This window comes from Neovison vison, chromosome 7 (genome assembly GCF_020171115.1).
Source record: "Neovison vison isolate M4711 chromosome 7, ASM_NN_V1, whole genome shotgun sequence".
In the NCBI taxonomy this organism is placed as follows: domain Eukaryota; kingdom Metazoa; phylum Chordata; class Mammalia; order Carnivora; family Mustelidae; genus Neogale; species Neogale vison.
In genome coordinates this window covers 52,525,686-52,551,068 of record NC_058097.1, presented here as the reverse complement: position 1 = coordinate 52,551,068, position 25,383 = coordinate 52,525,686, and the positions used below count along the sequence as shown (strand labels likewise).

The 25,383-nt window shown below is 55.9% G+C and overlaps 2 protein-coding genes across 6 annotated transcripts; both read left to right on the top strand.

Annotated features, from left to right (window-relative positions):
- Positions 1–8,281: 8,281 nt before the first annotated feature.
- CCDC9 (coiled-coil domain containing 9) lies at positions 8,282–21,770 on the top strand. Of its 5 annotated transcripts, XM_044257025.1 has the most exons (15): positions 9,222–9,452; positions 9,944–10,017; positions 10,161–10,265; positions 11,864–11,965; positions 12,163–12,411; positions 13,790–13,873; positions 13,966–14,139; positions 14,972–15,153; positions 17,494–17,540; positions 17,644–17,776; positions 18,230–18,320; positions 18,408–18,657; positions 19,148–19,240; positions 20,173–20,222; positions 20,794–21,770. In XM_044257025.1, the coding sequence occupies exons 2-15, from the start codon at positions 10,015–10,017 to the stop codon at positions 20,809–20,811; spliced, it is 1,581 nt and encodes a 526-aa protein (XP_044112960.1). In that variant the 5' UTR covers positions 9,222–9,452; positions 9,944–10,014; the 3' UTR covers positions 20,812–21,770. The 5 variants fall into 5 exon arrangements, with proteins under 5 accessions (XP_044112957.1, XP_044112958.1, XP_044112960.1 ...); XM_044257024.1 differs by lacking the exon at positions 20,794–21,770 and having other exon boundaries at positions 20,173–20,660; XM_044257022.1 differs by lacking the exons at positions 9,222–9,452; positions 19,148–19,240; positions 20,173–20,222; positions 20,794–21,770 and adding an exon at positions 8,282–8,367 and having other exon boundaries at positions 18,408–19,036.
- Positions 21,771–21,888: 118 nt separating this feature from the next.
- INAFM1 (InaF motif containing 1) lies at positions 21,889–22,662 on the top strand. Its single transcript, XM_044257026.1, has one exon. It carries the CDS (start codon positions 21,889–21,891, stop codon positions 22,315–22,317), a length of 429 nt encoding a protein of 142 aa, XP_044112961.1. The 3' UTR covers positions 22,318–22,662.
- Positions 22,663–25,383: the final 2,721 nt, after the last annotated feature.

The window sequence follows — 25,383 nt, the reverse complement described above, 5'->3', positions numbered from 1 at the left end:
CTTTCTTTCCTTCACCTGGGTCGCCCCCGTATTCATCTGGCTTGTCTGCCTCCACGTTTCACTCTGGTCTCTGCTCAAACGTCACCTCCTCAGAGAAGCCTTCTGGAGCCATCTCTGTCCTGTCACCCAGCCTTATTTTGCTCCGCAGCGCTCTTATTAACATATTCATTTGTTTAGCTATGTAGGGTCTGTCTTCTCTTGGAGAAAGTGAGCTCCACGGGGACAGGGACAAGCCTCCAGGACAGCTGTACGTTCTGATCTCCGTTTCACAGTCGGAAAACCAGAACGAGGCCGGGCACGGAGAGGGCTTTCATGGTTCAAGTACTGTTCTTTGAACGAATGCTTGTCCCGCGTGTAAAGCGGCAAGGAGTGCGCCACAGCGGCTCCTGGTGGCGAGCGGGAAACTCGTTCCGCGAAAGTCGGTCCGCTTGGCTGTCAAATTTCCTACCAGATCTTCACGTAGTTTGGGAACTATGTACTGATGCTAGAACTTAACTCCATTTCACGTACAAACACAAGGTATTTTTAATGGTGTCTTTTTTTTTTTTAAAAAGATTTTATTTATTTATTTGACAGAGAGAGATCACAAGTAGGCAGAGAGATAGGCAGAGAGAGGAGGAAGCAGGCTCCCCGCTGAGCAGAGAGCCGGATATGGGGCTCTCTCCCAGGACCCTGGGATCATGACCTGAGCCGAAGGCAGAGACTTTAACCCACTGAGCCACCCAGACGCCCCTATTTCCAAAGTTCTTTAATACGTTGTTGAGACAAAGGCATAACATACACCCTTTCCTAAAACCCACAAATCCCAAGTGTAAAACTCCACGTCATCAGCTCTCCAGGGAAAGGGATAAAACAGGACAAGCTCCAGCCTCTTCCCAGGAGGAGGCCCTTTCGAGTCCCTCCCCCCTGGACCATCATTATCCTCGAATCTTTTTTTTTTTTTTTAACTTTATTTATTTGAGATAGCGAGAGAGGGAACGCGGGCAAGGGGAGTGGGAAGGGGAGACGCAGGCTTCCCACCGAACAGGGAGTCCGACGAGGGGCTCCATCCTAGAACCCTGAGATCATGACCAGAGCCCCCCAGGAACCCCATTATCCCCGATTCTAACAGCAGAGGTGACTTTTGCCTGTTCCAGAACTTCCTATCAGTAGAATCACACGGTATGTGCTTCTTTGTGTCCGTCTGGCTTTTGCCACTCGCCATAATGTTCCTAAGATTCGTGCATGCCGCTGAGCGTGGGGAGAGATGGTTCATTTTTCCGGCTGGATGGTCTCCCCCTGTGTCAAGACACCGCAGTGAGAATATCCACTGCCCCGCTGATGGGCGTTCTGGTTGCTTCTGATTTGGGGTGGTATCAGTTTTGCTCAGTGCGGCCACCACCAAGCAGCCCAGACTGGATGGCATGAAGCAACAAAACTTTCTTTTCTCATAACCCTGGAGGCGAGAAGTCCTACCTCAAGGAGCCAGCAGGCTTGGTTTCTTCTGCAGCCTCTCTCCTGGCCTCGAGGATGGCTGTTTTCTCCCTGTGGCCTCCCACGGGCTTGTATATTCTGAGTGCGTTTATACTAATCTCTTCTTATAAGGACACCAGTCACCTGTGATTAGGGCCCACCCTAATGACCTCATTTTCGCTGAATTACCTCTGTAAAAGGCCGATGTCCAAATTAGGTCACATTCTGAGGCCCTGGGGCGGGGGTTGGGTGTTTGACACGTGAATGGGGAGGCGACACAAATCAGCCCAAGAGGGGCAATTATGTTAAAGCTGCTATGAACATCTAACCCCCTTTTTATTTATTTTATTTTTAAAATTTTTTTTAAAAATTAAAAAAAAGATTTTTATTTATTTATTTGACAGAGAGAGATCACAAGTAGGCAGGGAGGCAGGCAGAGAGAGAGAGAGAGAGAGGGAAGCAGGCTCCCCGCTGAGCAGAGAGCCCGATGCGGGACCGATCCCAGGACCCCAAGATCACGACCTGAGCCAAAGGCAGCGGCTTAACCCACTGAGCCACTCAGGCGCCCTAACCCCCTTTTTTAAAAAAAAGATTTTATTTATTTATTTGACAAAGAGAGAGAGCACAAGCAGGGGGAGCAGCAGGCAGAAGGAGAGGAAGAAGACTTGTCCTGGAGCAGGGAGCCCGATCCCTGGACCCTGGGTTCATGACCTGAACCCAAACTAGCTACCCAGGCGTCCCGCTGCTACGAACATTCTCATAGGTGACATGTCGCTTGGTGAATGTGTGCATGCATTTCTCTTGGGTCGATCCTGACGAGTGTGTTTGCTGGCGCCTAGGGTGAGTGTTCGCATCCAACCATAGCTGAAATTGCCCAGAGGTTACCCCACAGTCGCGGCGGCATTTTGTATCCCCCTCCAGCGGTGGGCAAGGGTCCCCGCGGCTGCACAGGATCTTTACTACCGCTTGACCTTGTCAGGCCTTTGCACCTGAGACATTCTTTTGTGGGTAGACACAAAGTGTTATTGCAGGGTTTCAGTATATCATGAATTTTCCAGGGAGTCCCCTACTTGTGTCAAGGGAAAATTGTGCTACGTTGTGTTCAGAAATCAACCGAGGGTGATGCATCATTCCGGATCATCACATCACGCCTGCAACCCTGCTCCTGCTGTCAAAGTCACACCCGAGGAGCTCACCACAGCCACCAGCTGCGGTATTCCAGGGTCCCCGGGAAGACACACGTGGAAGACTGTACTGCACACGCGCCTGCGCATGCGCTCAGCCCTTTTTAGAAATCTCCCCTACCCGCAAAAGGATGTTGTTTGATTAGCAAGCGTTCCAACACCCAAGCGTATTCGTTGTAAGAGCTGAAAGTGTTTGACTACTTCTTTTTTTTTTTTTTTTTGCGTTTGACTACTTCTTGACGATTTCCAGGATTCACGTGTGTTGCTTTATTATAAATTTCTTCCCTTCGATTTCTGTAAGTTCTCCTTTATGGTCAATTTAGGTTATTATACTAAAAATGATGTGTATAGGGGTGCTTGGTTGGCTCAGTCTGAAGAGCATGCGACTCTTGGTCTTGGGGTCGTGTGTTCGAGCTCCAGGTTGGGGGTAGGGTTTATTTAAGTTAAAAAAGAAAAAAAAATGGGATGCTTCAGTGAAGCATTGACCTGCTCACGTCATGATCCTGGGTTCCTGGGATGGAGCCCTGAATTGAGCTCTCTGCTCAAGGGGAGTCTGCTTCTCCTTCTCCCTCTGCCCCTCTCCCTGCCTCGTACCCCGTCTTTCAAAAGGATGAATAAAATCTTAAAACGAAAAAAAAAAAAGATGTATGTAGGTAGGACATACTGTGTAGGCATTTCATTTAGAGGGGAGTACAAGTGGTATTTTGCAAGGAGTTTGTGTCATAAAGCATATTTGGGATAGGATGGAGTTGGGTCCTGCTGGGCTAATGGTTTGGGGACACCGAAGCTCTGGGAGAACGAGGTTGCTTTAGTGATTCCATATGTATTGAGAACTACTGTGGCCTTGTGCTGGACGGTTCTGGGGACTCAGTGGTGACAGCAAAAACCCCAGCCCTGCCCCTGGGCAGTGAGGACTGGGGTGGGCAGGACTGGGATGTGAGAATCAGGGCGGTGGCGGGGGATGGGGACAGCCCAGAGTGGCACCTGACCAAGCTGGGGGTAGGAGGGTTTCCTGGGGGAAGTGACCTTAGCGCTGAGCCTGGTGGAAGAGGTTTCCAAGCAGGAGGACTAGCCTGTGCCACCGCCCAGGACCCAAAACATTGTTCTGTGGGCCTGGAGCAACATTCCTTAAGATTGATTCCCTTGGATCTTTCTGGTGTGCAGGGCTCTACGGAGGGCTGGGCCACGTGAAAGCTTGCAAGACCCTCGGACTAAGTTCCAATCCTGGCCCTGCCGCTGCTGTCGCCAAGATGCCTTCATCAGGAACCTGAGAATGGGACCATCTCTGGAATAAGGGCCTTTGCTGGTGAATTTCAATTAGGGATCTTGAGAAGTGATCATCCTGGATCAGGGAGGCCCTACACCCCACAATGGGTGTCCCTGGAAGAAACAGAAAAGGAGGAGACACAGAGCCACGGAGAGGAAGGCCACGTGAAGACCCAGGCAGAGATCGGAGTGATGCGTGTAGCCACCGAGAAGGGCTGGGACAGGTCCTAGCGCAGAGCCTAGGGAAGGGGCAAGTCTGCCCACACTTTGATTTCGGACTTGTGGCCTCTGGAACTGTGGAGAGATACACGTCTGCTATTTCTAATTTTTTTTTCAATTCATTTGACACAGAAATAGAGAATACGAGTAGGCAGAGCGGCAGGCAGAGGGAGAGGGAGAAGCAGGCTCTCCGCTGAGCAGAGAGCCTGATGCGGGGCTTGATCGCAGGACCCTGGGATCATGACCTGAGCTGAAGGCAGAGGCTTAACCGACTGAGCCACCCAGGCGCCCCATTTCTAAATTTTTAAAAACATTTTATTTCTTTCTTTCTCTATTTATGAGAGCGTGAAAGGGAGAGTGCGTGGGCACACTTGGGTGGGGGGAGGGGAAGGTACAGGCGGGAGGGGGGAGAATCTCTAAGTCTCTAAGCGGACTCCCCGCTGAGCTGAGCACGGACTGGATGCGGGGCTGGATCCCAGGACTCTGAGATCATGACCTGAGCCCAGACCAAGAGTACAATGTTTCACCCACTGCGCCCCCCTCCTGCCCATCCCCGCTGAGTGCCCCACTTATGCTGGTGTAAGTCATACAGTTTGTGGTTGTTGGTTACTACCAAGCAGCTGTGACCCACTGTGCAGGGGAGCCTCAGTGAGCCTGTCTTCCTCTCTGTAAAATGGGCATCAAGAAGGCCTATCAGACCGTGAGGTAGATGCAAAGGGAGCAGCCCTTTAGGCAATAAGGCAGCAAACGTCTGTGACTGTGACCTGTCGCCAGAGGCCTTGGTCTGGCCAGGGGTGTTTCAGGTAATAATAAGACAGTTAAGGGGCACCTGCGTGGCTCAGTGGGTTAAATGACTGATTCTTGGTTTCAGCTCAGGTCGTGATCTTGGGGTCATGAGATCATACCCCGTGTAGGGCTCGGTGCTCAGAGCAGAGTCCAGAGTCCCCTTGGAGTTTCTCTCTCCTTCTCCTTCTGCCCCTCCATCCCCCCTCCCCCATCTGTCTCTCCCTCTCAAATAAATAAATCTTAAAAAAAAAAATGAGTAACGTTAAGCATACCCACTGTGTGCCAGACACTGTTCTAAGAGCCTTTTGCTGCCATCAAACAACACACATTTATTCTCTTACAGCTGTAAGAGAGGTTCTGTAAGAGAGGTTGCAGAAGCAAACCTCCCTGGGCCAAAATCAGGGTGTCAGCCTGGCCACACTCCCTGGGGAGGCTCTGGGGAGAATCAGTCCCCTGACCTTTTTGAAACTTTTCCCAGCGGCATTCCTCACATTCTTTGGCTTGTGGGTCCTTCTTCCATCTTCAGTGGCAGCCACATGATATGTTGCCCCTCCCTCTGCTTCCCTCTTATAAGGACCCTTGGGATTACAGTGGGCTCCTTGAAATGGTCCAGGATCTTCGCCTTATCTCAAGATTATTATTTTTTTTAACATTACAACACAGATGCAACTGAAGGTGGAATCTTTTTTTTTTTAAAGATATTTATTTATTTATTTATTTGACAGAGAGAGAGAGATCACAAGTAGGCAGGGAGGCAGGCAGAGAGAGAGAGAGGGAAGCAGGCTCCCCGCCGAGCAGAGAGCCCGATGCAGGACTCGATCCCAGGACCCTGGGATCATGACCTGAGCCAAAGGCAGAGGCTTAACCCACTGAGCTAACCAGGCGCCCCAAAGACAGAATCTTACTGTACTTTTCAGCATCCCTCTTTCATTCCACCCCCACAAGCAACGGATATATGCATATATGCATGTGTGTGAAAATGCCACTTTTTAGCCAGGGAGAGGTGACTCAGACTACATAACCCTTGGGCCATTGAACTGGGAAAGATTGAAAGTGTTAAAACACTGTGTTAGCGAGGTTGTGGGGAAACACGCACTCTGGCCTCCCTTGGGTGAGTGGAAGTGGGCATGGCTTTTTTGCTGAGCCGCCAGCATCAGAGGAGGCTGTCCTGTGAGGCAGATGAAGTACGAGCCTCCAGATGTCTCGTCCAACAGAGCCAGCACTCTGTCCAACACCCTGGATGGTGCTCTTGTCTTATACTTTTTTTCACTCTCTGTTTCAAGAGGGCTTCCGACCTTCTAGACACTTCAGACCCTAAACTACCTGTGTCCGCCGTGGTTTATTTTTACTGAAACATCATAATGTAAATTACCTTTTGATCTGGGAATTTGTCTACCTAGAAGTCATAATGATGGTCTCCATGTATTGAGAACTTAACAATATCTCAGGCCTCACGCCAAGCACTTTCTGTGTTTTCATTCATTAATCCACTCACTTCTGCACTACAGACCCAGTAGGGAGGTGTTATAGTATCTCCTTCACAGATGAAGTTGAACTCCAGAAAAGTTCGATACATCGCTCAAGGTCACGCGGTTGGTAAGTGATAGATCAGGGTCACGTGGTTGGTAAGTGATAGATCTGAGATTCAAACCTGGGCCTTCTGGTTTCAGAGTCTGTGGTCTTAATCATGATATCAGGAGTCCTTTTTGAGCAAGCTTATGGGTCATGCACTTACAAAGATGTGTGCCCAGAGAAGTTCAGTGTAGCATTGTCGGCCATCTCCCCAATTTGGAAACAACTCAAAACATCCATGAGACCAGGCAGGGCGGATTATGGCCCATCTCTAGGACAGAATATCACACAGAAGTTTTTTTTTTTTTTAAAGATTTTATTTTTATTAACAGAGAGAGATCACGGTAGGCAGAGAGAGGGGAAGGGAAGCAGGCCCCCTGCTGAGCAGAGAGCCCGATGCAGGACTCGATCCCAGGACCCTGAGATCATGACCCGAGCCGAAGGCAGTGGCTTAACCCACTGAGCCACCCAGGCGCCCACACAGAAGTTTTAAAGGTTGTCAATCATCCATTGCTTAAATAAAGATACATGATCTCAGCGTAGTATATATGGTTTTGTTTCATAAGAAGGGAGGAAATAGTCGTAACGGAGATTGATCCATTCATAAATACATTTTTTTTGTGTGGGGAGGAGATAGCTTACTGTGTATGAGGCCCTGTTGAAGGCACTGGGGATGCAGCAAGTTATAAAAAGAGGAGATACAGGGGAGCAGACAGGCAGAGAAGAAGAGAAATAAGACACTGGGTAGTTTAGAGGGTGAATGGTAAAATGGAAAACTAGAGTGGGAAGAAGAAAAGGGATGGGAGATTTTGCAATCTCCAGAGAGGCAGCTTCAAGGAAGTCCTGTTAAGTGGGCCTAACATCTGAATAAAGACCTGAAGCAGTAGATAGTGAACTTGGCAGAAATTTGGGGACTTCCAAAAAAATTCGGTTGTATATGTAGAAAAGGTCTTTGAAAAGCTGTTAACAGTAACCTTATAAGGGAGCAGGGATTAGAAGGTGCTTCCACTCTTCCTGGTTTGAGTCTCAAGATAAAATTGCCAGCAACCTCAGGGAATCTGGTCTGCCCACTTGTAACTGTCAACGCTTTTTATCAACTGTAATGATAGGTTCATTACATCGAATTTTTGGTTAATGTGTGTAACCCCCTGGCCTCTGTAACAAAATCCAGCGGATCCCTCTCTGAGCTTCCTTCAGTCCCTGTAATGCAAGACACTCACGCACCACAGGGCCTTTGCACAGGCCGTGTTGTCGGCCTGGACAGCCACCGCCTGTTATCCGGAGGCCTCTCTGTAAGGTATCTCCCACATTTCTGTATCTGTTATTTCGTATTTACTTATGCCTCCCCTCACCAGCTCATCTCTTTGACCCCCTTCCTCCCCATGCACTGCACCTTCCCCCAGCCTGGCACTCAGTGCAGATTTAGAGAATGCAGGAAAGATTCAATCGGTTGAAATTCTTAAGCTTCTACTCTAAGGTTTCATTGGCAGGAGCGTAAGGGATTCCCCAGCCACCCCCAGCACAATCTGGCATCAGGAGTCTTTGCCTCGTGCCTGGTATCTATTTATTGGAACCAGGAAAGAGGAAGCAGGTAAAGGCCGGAAAGGGGTTGTTGTCTCCTTTCCCCGGAAGGAGGTAATCTAGGCCAAACGAAGTTGAGCAAGCTTCCAGAATACCCCCGCGGACCACCTAGACACACTCCCACCAGCAACCGAGGGGGCGCGGCGCCTTTAAGGTTCCCGGAAACGGGCCGGCAGGACCGGAAGTGGCCCTCTTTAGTTCCCCTCTTCACGTGGTGCGGGCGGGAAGTGACGCGAACGGCCCGGGAGCTGCGGACGCGGAGGCCGACGGAGCCGGAGTAGCGGACGCTGCGGGGTCTCCGGGACAGGTGACCGGGGGAGGGGGTCGGGAGCGCTCCCGGAGGGGGCGGGGCCTGGCGTCCCACGTGGGGGGAGAGGGAGCGGGTGCGGGCGGGGCAGCGTACTCTGCGGGGGGCGGGGACAGGACGCCCACATGGGAAGCTGGAGGGGCCCAGGTGGGGCGGGACGTCGGCGGGTGGGCAGGACCCGGGCGGGCCGGGCTGTGGGTGGGGCCGGGGCGTGGGTCTGAAAAGTTGTGCCCGTGCTGGGGGCGGAGCCAAAGTGTGGCCCAGAGAGCTAGGGGGCGGGGCCAGAAAGTTTCGCCTGAGCGTGGAGTGGCTCCAGATCGTCGACCCTGACTTCCGAGGGTGGGGCCGGGGTCAAAAAGTTGTGGGTGGCAGGGGCGGAGCCAGGGTGCTGGCGGGGCATGCTGAAGGTGGAGTCAGAAAGTTTTGCCGGGTGTCTGAGCGTCCGCGCGGACGCTGGGGGCGGGGCCAGAACCTCGGAGGGGGTACTGGGGGCGGGGCCATAGCTTGACACGACGAGGCGGGGCTGGGAGGCAGGGGGCGTGACCGGGAGGCTGGCTGGTCAAATCGGAGGCGGGGCCGGTGTAATAACGCGAGAGTAGAGGGCGTGTTCAGGCTGTTGCTGTGGGACCCAGGGGGAGGGGCCTGGGGGAGGGCTGGGAGAGTCAGAAGCGGGGTCTAGTTAAATACGCGCGTGTGGGCGGGGTCAAGGGATTAGCGGGAAAGGCGGGGCGGAGAAAGTTGGTCCTGGGGTGGGGCGGGGCCTTGGCCTTCCCGACCCGGTAGAGGCTGGAGCTTTTCCCTGCAAAGGCGCGCGCGGGCGGGGAAGTTTTGTCTGCGTCGGGGCAGGTGGAGTATTCCCTGGGTTGAGCCAAGCCCAGGAAACCTCGCCAGTGGACACCGGGCCTGTTTTGGGAATCTGCGGGGTTGTTGAGGAGGCAGCGGTACCTTTCTCCGGACGTTGGAGGCGGGGCTTGGACATCCCTGAGGGAGGCGTGGGTTTAAAGTGCTCTCCCAGGGTCAGGGCAAGGTGTAGGGTTCGAGCTTGTTTTTGTGTGGGGTTGTTTTGAACCGTTCCTGGGAAAGAGGTGGGTTTAGACGGTTCACGGGGATGGAGGGGCACCGGAGTGGGCAAAGAAAGGTGGGCCTAGAATCTTCTTGTACAGATAGGGAGCGGGAGGATGTGTCTAAAGCACTCCGGAGATGGAGGCCTGGGTTAAAACTCCCAGCACCGGGGTCTAGAGGCTGGGCTAGAATCTTGTTTTGGAAGGGAGCAGTGTTGGGATGTTTCCTTAAGCTGTAGGGTGGGACCAGAGCTTTCTTTCCCAAGGTGGGTGCGACTCTAGTGTTTAAGTAGGGAATGGGCACAAATGTCCAGAAGGTGGTGGACTCTAGATTTCTCCCGGTAGGGGTCGGGCTCGCACAAGAAGAGGGAATGGTGGTGAGGACTAGAATTCTCTTGGGGGTGCAGCTGGGGTTGTTCATGTGCATGTGTGTTTGGGGGGATCCTGGGGATGGGTGAGACGGAAGCAGATTGGGGAGACATTGGCCTTAGTCCTTTTGTTCCCTTTGCCTTCAGGAACCCCCAGTGCTGTGTCCAGATTCTACAGGGGAAGGTTGCTGTGACCCTGGCCCCACCTTGCCAGTGGAATGGTGAGATGGAAAGTGGGCTCTCTAGAATCTACGCTTTGGGTCAGGGGCTTGGGAGGAGGGGACCCAGGACTCAGACCCTGGATCCAATGGCACTGGGTTGGGTATAAGTTTTTCTTATGTTCTCAGTTGTCTCCTTCTTTCAGTCAGCCACACTGGATCTGAAATCGAAGGAGGAGAAGGATGCCGAGTTGGACAAGAGGATCGAGGCTCTTCGGCGAAAGAATGAGGCCCTCATCCGGCGCTACCAGGTGCCCTAGCCCTGCCCTGGGAGACCCCATCCCCTCTCCTCCCCGCAGTGAGTTTCCCTCACCTCTCCCTTCAAATCTTTTCATGGCTCCCCATCACTCTCAGGATAAAAGCCAAAGGCCTTAGCCTGCCATTCCTTCTTTCATTCCATCGTTCCATCGTTCATGCAGGAATACTTCCGGGGCCTTCACTGCCAGGCTCTAGGCTGAGTGTGGCTGGACACACAGCTATGACTGAGACATCCGTGAGGTTATTCCAGACTTTACAGTCCAGAGTTCACAGTCCAGTAGGAGCACCGGCTGTTCCTCAGGCAGTGATGACCTGCAGTAGGCTGGGTTAAACCACAGGTGTTTAGAGGTCAGGCGGGAGCCAAAGGGGGCTCTTCACCCAGTGTGGGGGATGCTTGGGAGGGCTTCCTGGAGGAGGAGATTCTGAGACCCGAAGGGTGAGTTAGCCAGCTGGAAAGAAGAGCCGTATGTGTTTCAGGCGGAGGGAACAATTTTCTGTAGAAACTCAGAGCTTAAGGTTGGAAGGTCAGTGGAGGGATATTGACCCTGGCAGCCAGACTGGGAGTTTGGACTTTCTCTTGAGGGCACCGGGGAGCCCTGGAGGGCTTTGGAGCAGTAGCAGGATTAGGTCAGAGTAGCCTTTTAGGAAGAGCCCCCTGGCTGCTGTCTGGTGTTGGTTGGGAGGAGGGTATACTGGAGCTCAGAGACCAGGGAGGAAGGAGAGGAGGTGCGGGGCGTGTGACAGGGCTTTTGGGAGGGCTCAGTGACAGGCTGTGAGGAGCGAGAGGTCACGATGCGGCCCAGGTCTTTGTCAAAAGTGCCAGGGTGGTTGGTGGATCTCTTCCTGAGAAGAGGCCTGAGAGGAAGAATGGGTTTCATTTATTCATTTTTCATGCACTCATTCGTTTATTTAAAAAAAAAAAAAAAAAAAAAGAGGCATATTGAGTTTCTGTTGCGTGTCATGGATGATTCTAGTTTTGGGATATACATCAGTGAACAAAAGAGCCAGATACCCCTGTTCTCAGGTAGCATCTGTTGCATGGGGGAAGGCGGACAATAGGCAAAATACATGTAATGCCGGGTAGTGAACAGGAGAAGGGCCAAGAGAATGGTAGGAAAGGTCAGGGAAGTCTTCTCTGAGAAGGGGACATTTCAGGAGCAGAAACCTGAAGGAGATGAGAGACTAAAGGCTCTCTGGGGTAAGAGTGTTCCCAGCAGAGGGGACAGTAGGCGCAAAGGCCCTGAGGCAGGTCTGAGCCTGATACGTTCTAGGAACAGTGAGAAGGGCAGGGTGAGTGAGGGGGAGAAGGTAGGGGATGAGGTCAAGTGGTCATGAGGCCGGACCCTGTAGGGCCCCATAGATTGTGGGGAAGCCTTTAGCTCATACTCAAGAAATGGGTACCCCAGGAGGCTTCTGAGCTAGAGAATAGCGTGGTGTGGCAGTGGTGGGGAAGATGCTGAACTGACCAGCTTTCCTGTCAAGCTCAGGAGAGAGGCCTAGGTGGGGGCTAGTCTAGGGGGGAGTTCGGGGGCTGTGGGAATCCAGCTGGCACCAGTACCTCTGACACTCTCCTCCTGCTATTTGGTTCTAGGAAATTGAGGAGGACCGGAAAAAAGCTGAACTCGAGGGAGTGGCTGTGACAGCTCCCCGGAAAGGCCGCTCAGTGGAGAAGGAGAACATGGCAGTGGAGGCGGTGAGCTCCGCACTGGGGTGGGGGACTCCTCAGGACAGAGAGGGGGTGAGCATGGAGACCTGGGGCCTGAGAGCTCTCCTGTGCTGGCTGCCTCAGCCCTGGGGCTGGTCTCCAATCTCACCGCTGCTCTCAGGGTTTGGGGGGGTCCCAGTCTCCTCATCCCGGTGACTGTACTTTTCCTCCCTTCCCTCCTCCAGGAGAAGAGCTTGGGTCCCTCCCGGAGGTCTCCTGGGACCTCGCGACCTCCAGGGGCCAGCAAGGGAGGCCGGATGCCCCCCCAGCAGGGAGGGCGGGCAGGCATGGGCCGGACAGCCCGTAGCTGGGAGGCTGGTTCTGGGGAGCAGCCTCGAGGAGGAGCTGGCGGCCGTGGCAGGAGGGGCCGGGCCAGGGGTTCCCCTCATCTCTCTGGAGCTGGAGATGCCTCAGCTGCCGACCGCAAATCCAAGGTAGAATCCCGGGATAGGCTGGGGTCATCCGGCAGAGGCCCTTACCCTTACTGTCTCGTTGCTTTTTGGTCCTACTCAACGTGGACCGGTATCTGTTTGTCTGTCTTTCTCCACCTCTCCATCAGCTTTTTCAGTGCCCCATCTGTTCTTTCTCGCTCTCATTCCTCCCTCCCTCCCCCTGATGGGTGCTTCGTGTGCTCTCCCTGGTTTTTTTTTGTTATCTCCCCTCATGTTGCTCATTCTGGTGCAACGTTTCCGTCCGGTCCATGTGCGCTCGCTCACTCTCTTACTCTGTCCATCTCGCAGCTGGATTTCTTCGTGGGGAGCAGTGCCCCCACGCAATCTGCAATTGCTCTCCCTCCCAGATGCGCGGGTCAGGGGCTGGGAGACTGTCTAGCAGAGCGGCTCAGGGCCCACCTTGGACTTGGGGTCAACTTGGTTCAATTAATTCCCTGCCCTTGGGCAGCTCACTTTCCCCTGGGAGCTTCTGAGGAGAGTAATAAGAGTCAGGTTTCAAGGGTATTGCGAACATTCTGGGACATCAGGCATCGAAGCCCTCTGGGGAAGCACTTGAAGAACATTACTTGCGGGTGTTTATGATTTGCACACGTTAAGCTGTTGTCCTCAAAAGACCTCAGGACACCGTGGCTTAACCCAGGTGGAAGTTTATTTCTCCCCCGTATGCCAAGCTGTGGGAATGCAAACGTCCTCTCTGGCAACTTGGCGGTGTGCTCATCTAAAGTTCTGTTCCCACAGAAGAAAGGGAGAATGGATTGTACGGCGGAGGGGGGGGCACCTCGCCATCTGCCAGATTATTACTGCTGTTACAACATCATTTCTGTGACAGCTGTGGGGTGTTGTGGTCCCTGGCTCCTTTTCCGTGTGCAGGGGTCCCCTAGAAAGATTGGCAGCTGAGATCTATTACAGTGGGAAACGGAGGGGAGGAGGCGGAGGAGACTACATCTGGAGGGGATCAGATGTGGGCTCAGGAGCGATCTGGTCTGTTATAGCCACACCTTACGGTGCCCTCAATTCCTCCAGCATTGAATCCTGATGACAAAGGGCTGCCTACCAGGGACTCCCTGCCTGGGGTTTCCGTAGGTCCCCTCTGCCTCATACAAACCCCAGTTCCAGACCCCAGCAGGAAAGCGGGTGCCCAGTAAATGCCACCATTGGCACAGACAGCTGAGGTGCTTTGAGCTCCCTTCGTAGCTAACCGTTGCCCGGGAATGTGCCGGGAGCCGAATGCCCAGATGCCAGCCCGGAGCCGGCTTGGTGAGCAGGCCTGTCTGCAGAGAGTCTCCGGCCTGCTGTGGTTGTTCCTCTGCGCGGATGCTGACTCCTGGTGTCCCTGTCTCTGTGTCCTGCCTGCCCCCAGGAGTGGGAGGAGCGGCGCCGGCAGAACATTGAGAAGATGAACGAGGAGATGGAGAAGATAGCGGAGTACGAGCGCAACCAACGGGTCAGTGCCCTGGGTGTCCCTGCGGCGGGGTGGAGCCGCCTGGGCCCCCGTGAGCTCTCCAGCCCCTCCTCCCCCACTCCCTGTGCCTGCAGGAAGGTGTGCTGGAGCCCAACCCGGTGCGGAACTTCCTGGATGACCCCCGACGACGCAGTGGGCCCCTGGAGGAGCCTGAGCGGGACCGGCGGGAAGGCAGCCGCCGGCATGGGCGCAACTGGGGGGGGCCTGACTTCGAGCGGGTGCGCTGTGGCCTAGAGCAGGAGCGGCAGGTGGGTGCCAGCAGCCGGGGCACCCTGGGTCGAGCCCGTCTGCCAACGGCCTTCCTTCCTGCAGTGACTGTTGATGGGGGGTGCCGGGGGGTGCCCGAGCACCAGGCCCAGGGTGGCCAAGACAGCGGTGTGGGGGCAGCCTCAGCCCCGAGCTGGTGGTCCGTTCTCATTTGGGCACCGTCGTACTTTCCTCTTTAGCTTTATGGAGCCTTTGGGTGACGTCCTCTCGCGAATGTCAGTAGTGTTTATGGGACCTTTTGGGTGCTGGATATGGACTTAGGTGCTAGGGCTTTTTTTTTTCTTTTTCTTTCTTTTTTAAAGATTTTATTTATTTGAGGGAGAGAGAATGAGCGAGCAAGCACAAGTGGGAGTACTTGGTAGAGGGAGAAGGAGAAGAGACTCCTCGCTGTGCTGGGAACCCAATGGGACTCGATCCCAGGACCCAGAGATCATGCCCTGAGCTGAAGGCAATGACTTTAATGACTGAGCCACTCAGGTGCCCACTGGGACTGTCTTAGGGCCAAGCTACTGCCCCAGTGGAATTGATTCGGGGGGGTGCTGTGTAAACCAACCTGCAGTGGGGTGTCAGGTAGTACAAAAGGTTGTGAAGAAAACTCCAGCAGGGAGAGAAATTAGAGAGGGCGCTACTTGCAAGGGAGCGATCTGGGACGGCCTCTCTGCAGAGGTGCCTCTGGAGCTGACCTGGTTCTAGCCTCCAGGCTGTCGCCCCTTGTGTTGGGCATGGCCCTACTGCTGAGTGCAGCAGGCACATGGGGGCTGGGTGGGCCGGCCTGGGGAATGGGGCCTTGACTGCCTGTCTGTGGGTGGGCAGGGCCGCCGGGCTGGCCTAGGCAGTGCTGGTGACATGACGCTGTCCATGACGGGCCGGGAGCGGTCAGAATATCTGCGCTGGAAGCAGGAGAGGGAGAAGATTGACCAGGAGCGTCTGCAGAGACACCGCAAGCCCACTGGCCAGTGGCGGCGGGAGTGGGATGCCGAGAAGACCGACGGGATGTGAGTGTCCCCTCTGCTTGCCCCCGTTTGGCTCCTTGGCCTTGACCCTGACTTCCCTCTGTCTCTGTCTCTGCCATCCCGGCCGGGCTTGGCTCCCTGGTGCAGGCTGCACTTGGCTCCCCGTGGGTTCGTTCTGGGGCTCAGGTGGCAGACGCTCTCTGGAGAAGTGCTGGGCATGGCATTGGCAGGTGTGCGGGAGGGAGGGGGACACGCTCCCTGCCCTGTTGGCGATGGCGGCATTGCTGTGGTGGGAAACTAAGCTGATCTAGTTGGTGGTTTGTGCAGCGGTGCCCTGGCTAAGGGCACGGATGGAAATTCTAAATAGGGAAGGTGTAAGGACGGGCGGCCGGTGATGGGACCTTCAAACTGCATGCCCGCTTCCCCAACCCACACCCCTCATCCGGGGGGCACCTTTACCCTTATCTGGCCGGGTCCCCTTTCGGGCCCCAGGAAGCAGCCCATTAGTCCAACTTCAGGCGAAGCTCTTCCTTGTGTCATTGACAGGAGGGCTGGTGTCCGGACTGAAGAGCCAGCCAGCAGTCATCGATAGATCTGCAGCTGGAGTTTATTTATTTATTAATTTTATTGGGGGAGGCGGGGACAGAGGGTGAGACAAAGACAGTCCTCATGCAGACTCCTTGCTGAGAGCAAAGCCCCATGTGGGGCTTGATCCCATGACCCCAAAATCATGACGGGAGCTGAACTCAAGAGTCGAACGTCCAGCCGACTGAGCCCCCACCCCCGGTGCCCCTGCCATTGTCGTCGTTATGTCGCTGCCTGCCCCGCTGCTCCGGAAGTGCTCACACCAGCCCTGTTCGGTTGGTGTTTGCCGGACAGAGAGGCTGTTGGCTGTGTGCCCAGTGCACAGAGCGTTCATTTCTGGATCAGGGGCAGAGCTTGTGCAAGTGCGAGACTATGTTGCACAGATACTGTAGCTGACCCTTTGGAGGCTTTTAGGGAGACCTTGTCAGGGTTCGTCCCTTGTGTCTCTGAGGCAGCTTGCAGTCGGTCCATTAGCCCATGCGTGCTTTGATTTCCATAGCTTTTTTTTAAGATTTTATTTTATTTTATTATTATTATTTTTTAAAGATTTTATTTATTTATTTGACAGGCAGAGATTACAAGTAGGCTGAGAGGTAGGCAGAGAGAATGAGGAAGCAGGCTCCCTGCTGAGCAGAGAGCCCGATGCGGGGCTCGATCCCAGGACCCTGGGATCATGACCTGAGCCGAAGGCAGAGGCTTTAACCCACTGAGCCACCCAGGCGCCCCCAAATTTTATTTTTTAAGATTTTATTATTTAAGATTTTATTTATCTATTTGATAGAGATATAGTGAAAGAAAGTACAAGCAGGGGAGTAGCAGCCAGAGGAGAAGCAAGCTCCCCACTGACCAGGTAGCCCGATGTGGGGCTCGAATCCAGGACCTTGGGATCATGATCTGAGCTGAAGGCAGACACTTAACCAACTGAGCCACCCAGGCGCCTCAGCAAAAAAAAATTTTTTTTTTAAGATTTTGAGGGAGAGCAAGAGCATGCACGGCTAGTTGTGGAGGGTAGAGGGAGAGGGAGAAGCAGGCTCCCCACTGAGCAGGGAGCCCCACACAGGGCTTGATCCTGGTATCCCACCAGGCTCGTGACCAGAGCTGAAGGCAGATGCTTAACCGACTGAGCCACATAGGCAAATATTTATTGAGTCTCTGATCTGTGTCATGAAGGGTGATGGCAATACAGTGATGAACGAAACACTTCTGCCTTCAGGGAACCTCGAGTCGAGTTGGAAAGGTAGAAACTCGATCCAGGGGCAGGTCACAAAGAACAGCAAAGAATACGGAGAGGGATGGAGGCTCTTGTTTTAGACTTTGGTGATATATCTAAAATAACATGTGATTATGTTAGGGGTTTAGGAGGGTCTGAGCTGAGGCCTGGAGAGGTGAGTGTGCAGGCCACAGAAAAGTCTGGGGAAGTGTCCCAGGAGCAGCAGGTGCAAAGGCCCTGAGGTGGAGCTCTGTGTGGTAGGAGACTCTGCTTAGCCAGGGAGATGGGGACAGTGATAGGAACAGAGGCCAGACTGGAAGCTAGAGATCATGTACTTCCTAAATTTTTGTTGTTTTGGGGTCAAATACTGACTTTTTTTCTATTTGTCTCTAGAATGCCAAGTTTGCCTCTTGCCCGTCCCCTGATTCTGTCTGCCTTCTAATCAGTGACCTCCTCTGGTTGACCATCTCTCCTTCTATGATCTTGATTTTTGACCCCGGCCCCCATCTGTCTCCCTATCTCTTCCCACCCCTCTTGCTCCCACTGTTCCCCCAGCTGCGTGCTCACCCCCTTTCTCTTTTTCCCAGGTTCAAGGATGGCCCAGCTGCTGCGCTCGAATCATCCCACCGCTATGGTGAGTGGGTGTCCTGGGGCGGGGGGAGCAGCTGGCAGGGCCCGGCACAGGGGTGACTTTGTGCCATGCCCCTGTCCCCAACTCCTCCCGGATTCTGTTGTAGATGACCAGGCCTGGACGCGGCCCCCCAAACCCCCCACTTTCAGGGAGTTCCTGACTCAGCACAAAGCTGAGGTCAGCCGCAGGAGGAGGAAGAGTAGCCGACCCCAGACCAAGGCAGCCCCTCGTGCCTACAGGTGCGGGCACCCCTTCCTTCAGTGTGTGCACACCCCCGCACCCTCAGCAGGGCTTCTGGCTTGATCCGTGGTGGTTCTGACTCCTGCACGTGGGAGCATGTCTGTGCTGTCTCACACCTGTCTTTTCTTGGTGCTCAACTCTCTGTGGGTCTGGCTCTTGTTTCTGGGGAGTTCAGGCCTAGCTCTCTGCTTTACCTCCATCTCTCCCTTCATCTCCCATTTGCTCCTCTTCTGCCACCTGGCGCCCCTCCATCTGTCTGTCCCTGACACCTGGGGACACACCCCCCCATTTCCTCCTCAGCTCTCCCATGTGCTGGCTTTGCTCCTGGAAAGCTCCAGCCTCCTCGCGCCCTGAGTTGAATTTGGTAGCTTTTCTCCGGGGGAGGACCTGGAGGTGAGATGCCCCTTCTTCCTGGCCACCCGGGCCTCATCTCTTTCCTCTGTCCCCTCCAGTGACCATGATGACCGCTGGGAAACGAAGGAGGCAGTGTCCCCGGCCCCTGAGGCCCCCCAGCCCACTGCCCCTGAGGAGACGGCCACGCAGGTAGGGCGGGCTCTCGTCGCTGGGGAGGGGGCCTGGGGGTGCTTGGGGCCCACCTCCTCTCCCCGATCTGCCTTGTGTTCCCCACAGCCACTGGAGACCCCAGCTCCTCCTGTCCACCGGCCCCCTGAGGATGAGGGGGAGGAGGACGAGGGGGAGGAGGACGAGGGGGAGGATGAGGAGTGGGAAGATGTGAGTGAGGAGGAGGAGGAAGAAGAGGAGGTCGAGGAAGAAGAAGAAGAGGCTGATGATGAGGAGGAAGAACCAGCCCAAGACCACCAACCCCCGGAGACAGAGGCCACCAGAAACCCTACGGGAAGCCACACCGGAAGTCCCACCGGTGAGCAGGCTGACACAGAGCCGTCAAGGCCAGAGAAGCCCCCACCACTGCCCCAGGCCCCTGCCACGCCTTCTAGCCCCTTTTCACCCCCTGGGGACCACCAACCCGTGTCTGACTGGGGTGAAGAGATGGAGCTGAATTCTCCCCGGGATGCCCACCCGGCTGGTGTCCTGTCCCTGGGCGAGGCCTGGCCTTTTGGAAATGCATGAAGTTAGCTGCTTGTGTGTGTGCGCACGCGCTCCGGGGGTGCACTGGCTGTGGGGAGTGTCTGGGGCTGGGCCCCGGGACCGTGGGTGCCCCACCGCCCTGGTGGCTGGGAAGACAGCCCATGCCTGTCTCTGGAATGCCCCGTCCCCAATAAAGAGTTCAAGTCCTCAAATGATACTCCCCAAGTGTGTCCTTGAACACCTCTCTCTCCCCCAGGGCCTTCTCTCTGTGTCGGGGAGAATTGGGAGGGGTAGGGACTTGACTGGGCCTCCTCCTTCCCCAGGAGGTGACCAGCCAGCCCCTGCCTCCCTGGAGAGTGGGCCCAGCCTCCCGGGAACCCAGAAAGCTGAGGAGGAAAGGTCTGACGCAGCTCCAGGTGGGGGAGTGGACGGGGCCCAACGGGGCCAGCTTCCTTCCTCTTTTTCTCCCTCTGGCGCTGAGGGGAGGGTTTGGGGAGAGTAGGACAAGAGTGGAGCTGGGTATGTGGGGCATAGCTGTGGACGTGGGGGTGAGGCTACAGTGCTAGGATCCTGCTAGACTGGGGCCAAGGTCAAGGCGGTGGAGCTAACTGGAGAATCTCGTGCTAGGGGATTGAATGGAGGAGGGAGGGGGGCTGTGAGGAGGTGGAGCCGAGATGGGACTGCGATTTGGAGGCAGACCCCGGTGTCTGGGGATGTCCTCTAAAAGTAATGGGGTGGGGCTAGGTTCAAGGGGGCGGGGCTGAGGGCAAAATTAGGAATTTAAATAGGAGAGGGGTAGAAATACAGATTTAGCTGAGGGCAGGATTGGCGTTTTGAGGTCTAACCACGTAGGATAAATTAGAATAGAAACGCAGACCCCCATGAGAATATTGGGCCCAAGGCTGCTTCCACCTCCATCTAACTAGGTTGCAATCCAGGAACCTCCCCAGGGGCGGGGTTAGAGTTTGGGGCAGAGCCAAGGGAGATCTGGTCAGCACTCTTCGTGGGCAAGGGCAGAGAGGGACAGGTCCAACAGGGCGGGCGTGATGGGAGTCAGTTTATGCCTGTGGGAGTGTGAGGGGGGCGGCGGCTGGGGTGTGCGAGGACAGAGTTTAGGGTGACTACAATGATTTCATCGATTGTAAACAGGCTTCTTTTGGGGTGCACGCAGCTTGTGGGTCCTTTGCGAAGATGAGGGGAGTCCGAAACCCATAAACCATTTAGCACGGGGCGACTGCAGCCGGGCTTAGTTGGGATCAGAGACAGAACTGGACGGGGCGGGGGAGGAGGTGTCCTGGTGGAGGGTTGGGGAGACCGTCCCTCCGCTGACTGCCTCTTCTTTCCTCAGAGGCGGGCACCGAGGGCCAGGAGACCGCGGAGATCACCGACTTCCAGAGGGTGCGTTTCTGCAAGGTGGTGGCTGCCGCTCCGCCACCGGGGGCCGCCCGCTGACCGCACCCGCCGACTGTGGCCTCCGCGCTCTGCACTAACCTCCTGCCGCCTTGCGCCTCTGTCCTCTGCTTCCGTCACACTCCCGCCAGAAGAGGGTTAAATGTAAGGGGGGCGGAGCCAGGGAGCGTGAACGGGGTGGGGCCAGGGCAATAGTTCAGTCTCACGCTTCGGGGGGCGCCGTGGCACCGGGAGGGCTGAGACGCCCCTAATCACCCACCTAATGGAAGCCATGGGGTGATAGATGCCGGTCCCCGGGCCTAGATTACTGCCTCCTGGTTTACATCTGGGGCCTGGCAGATAGCCGGTGACTCTTCCACTGGACTCGGAATTACCGGGCCACCGGCCCCATCGCCTATTAAACGCAGTGCTTCCGCTAACCTTTGAACTGTGTTTCTGGCAGGGCAGGCTGGGTTGCTATGCTTGGCGGGCTTTTCCGTGGCGGAAGAGGCGGGAGGAAGGGGGTCTTCCTTTCTCCACCCCCCTGATACGTCTTCCCTCCCCTCCCCTCCTCCCGCAGGCCTCCCCGAATTCCTGAAGACGCTGCTGGGAGGGGACTGAAGCTTCCCCGCCTTGATGGGGTGGGGGCGGCAGGAGGGGGTTAGTCTGGATTCCCAGGCTGCGCTTTCTCTTCCCCGGAGACCGCTCTGAATCCCGTGACTTTAGGGAGAGGGAGAAATAGAGGGTGGTGGGGAGGAGTTGGGGAAGGGGCGTGATTGGGTTGTGGGGCCCAGCTGGGGCTTCGGGGGTGTTTAGGCCTCAGGACACTAAGTACGGAGGAGGTTCGGCCGGGGGCGTGGTTAGGATGCCGGCGCGGGGCCAGAAGTCTGGCGGACGGAGTTAGAGCGCAGGATGGCCTTAGATGTGGATGGAGCGGCCGGTTTAGATGGGCGTTCCTAATGCGGGTGTGGGGTGCAGCCCTCGGTTGGGGGCGTGTTCAGTACGGTGCTGGTGGAGTGTACTAGTACTAGTGGAGTGAGGCGGAGGAAAGGGGTGGAGCCTGGACTAGAGAGCGTGAGTCCAGGGAGAGAAGAGGGTGGCTTCGAATGCAATAGATTTCGAGTCTGATTCGGAGAAAGGCAAGTTAGAAGCGGAGCGGGCCTGCGGGCTAAGGACCAGGGCGCTTTGTGAGGCTTGAACCTCGCAAGGCCGTGGAGCTCGGAGGCGGGGCTGGATGCCTGGGAGAAGTCTAAATCCCGAAGGGGGATGGGGTTAAGGCTGGGGGAGGAGGCCAGAAAGGGGAGGGCGGGGCTAGGCTCTGGGCGGGCTCTCAGGTAAGAGGTGTGGGCATCACACCGAAGCCTGGCGGTAGTCGGAAGCGCAGGGAGCTACTTTGCAGGCCTAGGGCGGGGTCAGAGCTAAGTGAGGGGTGGGGTCGGAACGCTAGTTAAGCCTTAGCTTGATGATGGTTGGCTAGAGACTGGGGAGGGGGTGGACCCAGAGCCGATGGAGACCCGCCCGTTCGGGGGCGTGACCATGCTGGCGGGGGCGGGGTTGGACGAGGGAGATTTAGAACGCGGAGGCGGTCCTCCGAGGGGGTGGGTGGCGGGGGCGGGCCAGGGCGCGGGGGCGGGGCCTGCGCGGGCTGCTGCGCGGGGCCCAGTGGGCTGCGGGGATGCGGGGCACGAGCTGCGTGGGCGGCGGCGGCGAGAGCCCGGGTGGCGCCGGGCTGAGCGAAGGCCCGCGGGGCCGCTGGCTGCGCCTCGCCCCGGTCTGCGCCTACTTCCTCTGCGTCTCGTTGGCCGCCGTGCTGCTCGCCGTCTACTACGGGCTCATCTGGGTTCCCACGCGGCCCCCCGCGGGCCCTGCCGGCCCGCCGCCCAGCGCGCCGTCCCCTCCGTGCGCCGCCCGTCCGGGCGTGCCGCCTGCCCCGGCGCCCGCCGCTGCCTCGGTCTCCTGCCTCCTGGGAGCCCCCGGCGGGCCGCGACCCCAGCTCGAGCTGCCGCGCAGCCGCCGCCGCCGCCACAGCGACCCCAGCCGCCGCCCGAACCGTCAGACACCCAGAGAGACGCCGGAGGCCGCGGGGGGGCGAGGACCCGGGTAACCCTCCCTTCCAACCCAAGCTGGATCGCCGCCTCTCAAGAGCCCGCGCCCCCACGGCGGATGCTCCGTTACCCGGTTGGGCCCGGGCTTCCTCTTCATGACATCGCCTAGCGTCTCCGGAGTCGTCATCCAGAAGAATGGGGGTGGGGGCGCCAAGGGGAGCTGGCCCGGGGCCTCGCTCCTCTGCCGTCAGGCCGGGGTCCTCCACCATCTGGCAGAGCGCATCCTGACCTCTGCCTTCCGACACCCTCCCTAGTATTTTGAGCATAGAGCCCACAGCCCACCGCCCTCCTGTCTCAATCTCCGTGTCCATGTCCCTGTGCAATAAATTCCAGCCCCAACTGCCCGGTGCTGTGTTGTATTGTTTGCGAGATGGCTCTACTTTCAAGTTTGTGAGGGGAAGGCCTTACCCGCATCTGATCTTCATCTCTCTTGCCCTGGGTGGATCGGGTGGCTTCTCCCCTGACCTGTGTGGGGTTGAGGTGGGTGTTCTCTCGCCATCCTGTGGTTTTTGGGCCTGGGAGGAGGCTTCTCTGCAATGGGGCAGTTGAAGGTCAGACAGTGTGAAGGACCTCACAGCTCTGCGGATACTTGGGGCAGAAGAGGAGGGCCTCTGGAGGGAGGTAGAGGGTCTGCCCTCCTGTTACAGCACAGGAGATGAGGGGAGAGATGGGATGATTTCAGGCAAGAATTAGGGTTTGGGGGATTGTGACTACTATAATTACAATGTCAGGGATAGAAGCTCAGTCACCCTGAGACGTCAGGATGCTACCGGAAGGGACTGAGGTCTTCATCCTGGGGTCTGAGAGAGGAGGGTGGACAGGGGTGGTAGTGGGCTTCTCTGCCTCCCTGGAAATCACAGAGGAAGTTACCAGCGCTGTGCTGCCTTTGAAGAGGAGTACAACCTCCCTGGTCTCCATCACTCCTGGTGGACAGAGGCAGAGAAACTTAGTCCTGCTGAAAGAGTCAAAGGTAGTTTAGTCTTTCTTCCTACCCAGAAGACGGAGGCCTGGCTCTGGGCAGAACATTGGACCCTATAGGCAGGAAGCAGTTTTCCTGTCCAGCCTTGTCCCTTGAACTGGGACTTTCCCAGAAGAGTGAAGCTTAGCCTCCTCCCTCAGGCTGGGACATCTGTGGATGAGGACTGGGCTGAGAATGTCAGTCATTCTGGTTGCCTGCCTTCCTCCCTTCTACCCTTCCAGCACCACTTCTCAGAGGGGGTCTCCAGATGGAAGGGGAACCCAGGAAGATAGCGCCCCTTTATAGTTAGCACAGTTGATGGTTAAAGAGCACTGATTCTGGGGCCAAGATGCCCAGATTCAAATTCCTGCTTTTCCTCCTCTCACTGGCTCTGTGACCTTGGGCAGGTTCCTCAACCTTTCTGGTCCTGTAAAGCGAAGATAATAATAGTACAGCGTTTCAGTGAGGATTAAATAAGCTAGTGGTCTGCCTGGAGCCTTTTGAACAGCATCACATGTTCTTTCTCTCCACCCGCTTCTGTCGCTCAGGGATTCAAAAACCCCAGCCTGGATCCCAAGGGACATCAAGTCAATCTGGAGCTTCTGGAGACCAGCAAGTGGTGAGTTGGAGGTGGGGACTGCTGCTGCCTCTCTGTTCCCCCGGGGCTGTCTTTCTAGCTTCCTGCCCTCTTCTCCCCAGCTCCATTTCTCCCCATCCCTCCGTTTCTCTTCCTGTCTCTGTGTCTCCCTCTCCACCATCCTCTCCCGCCCTCCTCTCATGTGTCTCTGCCTGTCTTCCCCTGACCTGTCTCAGTGTAGTATTGGCCTCTGTCCCTCACTCGACTCTCTGACTCACACTCTTGCTTTTCTCTCCCTTTCTTCTTCCTCCCCCATTTTGCCCCCACAGGCCCACCTTGCTCTCCCGCCCAAACTACTTTCCCATTTCTTCCCTGGTTTAGCCCCCTCTGCCCTATCACCTCCCCTGTGCTGGTCTCTCTTCATGATCTCTCAGTCTCTTTTTTGGCCACTGTCTCTTAACTGTAGGCTTAGCAAACATTTACTGCGCCTATATGATGTGTGAGGCATTATTTTAGGCACTGGGATCACAGCCATGAACAAAACAGGCAAAACTTCCTGCTCTCCAGGGAGCTGACATATTATAGGAGATACAGACAAAAAATAGGATTAATAATTTAGATATACGTTATGTCCAGTCATAAGAAGCACCAAGGAGGAAAATAATCAGGGTCAAGGTGACAGAGTGGGATGGAGTTGCTGGTCACTGGGCAGAAGTGAGGGCAGGGCCTGCCGATCTCTGAGGGAAGCTTGTGCCAGGAAGTTGAAACAGCAAGTGCGGTGGCCCTTAGGCTCAGGTGCTTGGCTTGTTCAAGGAACCACCATGAGGCCAGTGAGTCAGCAGAGCGAGTGATGGGGAGAGCAGGAGGAGATGAGCCGAGAGAGAAAAAGGGGGCTGATTGTGCAGAGCCTTGCGGGCTGCCCTGAGGGCTTCGGCTTTTGCTTGGAGTGAGGTGAAGCCATGGGAAGTCTGTTAGCTGAGGAGGGACAGAGCCAGCTTAGCTGTCAACAGGACTTTCTCATTGCGGGGTGGGAAGGAGCGGTACGGGGTGAGGGTGAGAGCCAAGTGGGGAGCCCAGGGGGGAGCCACTCCCGTGATTCAGGTGAGGGAGGGACAGTGGTGGCCAATGGTGGGTCGATCAAGATAAGATGGTGGCCTGGAAGAAAAGTGGGTGGTCAAAATCCGTGGTATGTGTAAAGTACACGAAGCATAAAAGTACCATTTAAACCATTTTAATGGAGCACAGGGTTTTGCAACCATCGCCGCCTCCACCCCTCTGGTTGCCGTGAGAGGAGGGAGGGAAGGAGGGACTGGGCCAGAGGGCCTGAGGCTGGCACAGGGTCCCGAGGGAGTCGGGGTGGCGGTTTCTCGGGGTCCTCAAGCAAAGGCTGCCCATCAGAGTGCTGGGTGGAGTGGTAGCGGGCGGGCACTAGTACCCGCCATGCCGTCGCCGGGAGGAGCCTCAGGGAAGCATGGCCTTGGCCCCAGCACGGTGGCGCTGTCGGACAGCTGGGCCCTCAGCAAACCGTTT

Excerpts from the sequence above, each read along its gene's own strand:
- CCDC9 (XM_044257022.1), top strand. Across the intron at positions 10,266-11,863 it reads CCCTCATCCGGCGCTACCAG|GAAATTGAGGAGGACCGGAA; the intron begins GTGCCCTAGCCC and ends ATTTGGTTCTAG. Across the intron at positions 13,874-13,965 it reads AGTACGAGCGCAACCAACGG|GAAGGTGTGCTGGAGCCCAA; the intron begins GTCAGTGCCCTG and ends CTGTGCCTGCAG.
- INAFM1 (XM_044257026.1), top strand. The coding sequence starts at position 21,889 with ATGCGGGGCACGAGCTGCGTGGGCGGCGGCGGCGAGAGCCCGGGTGGC.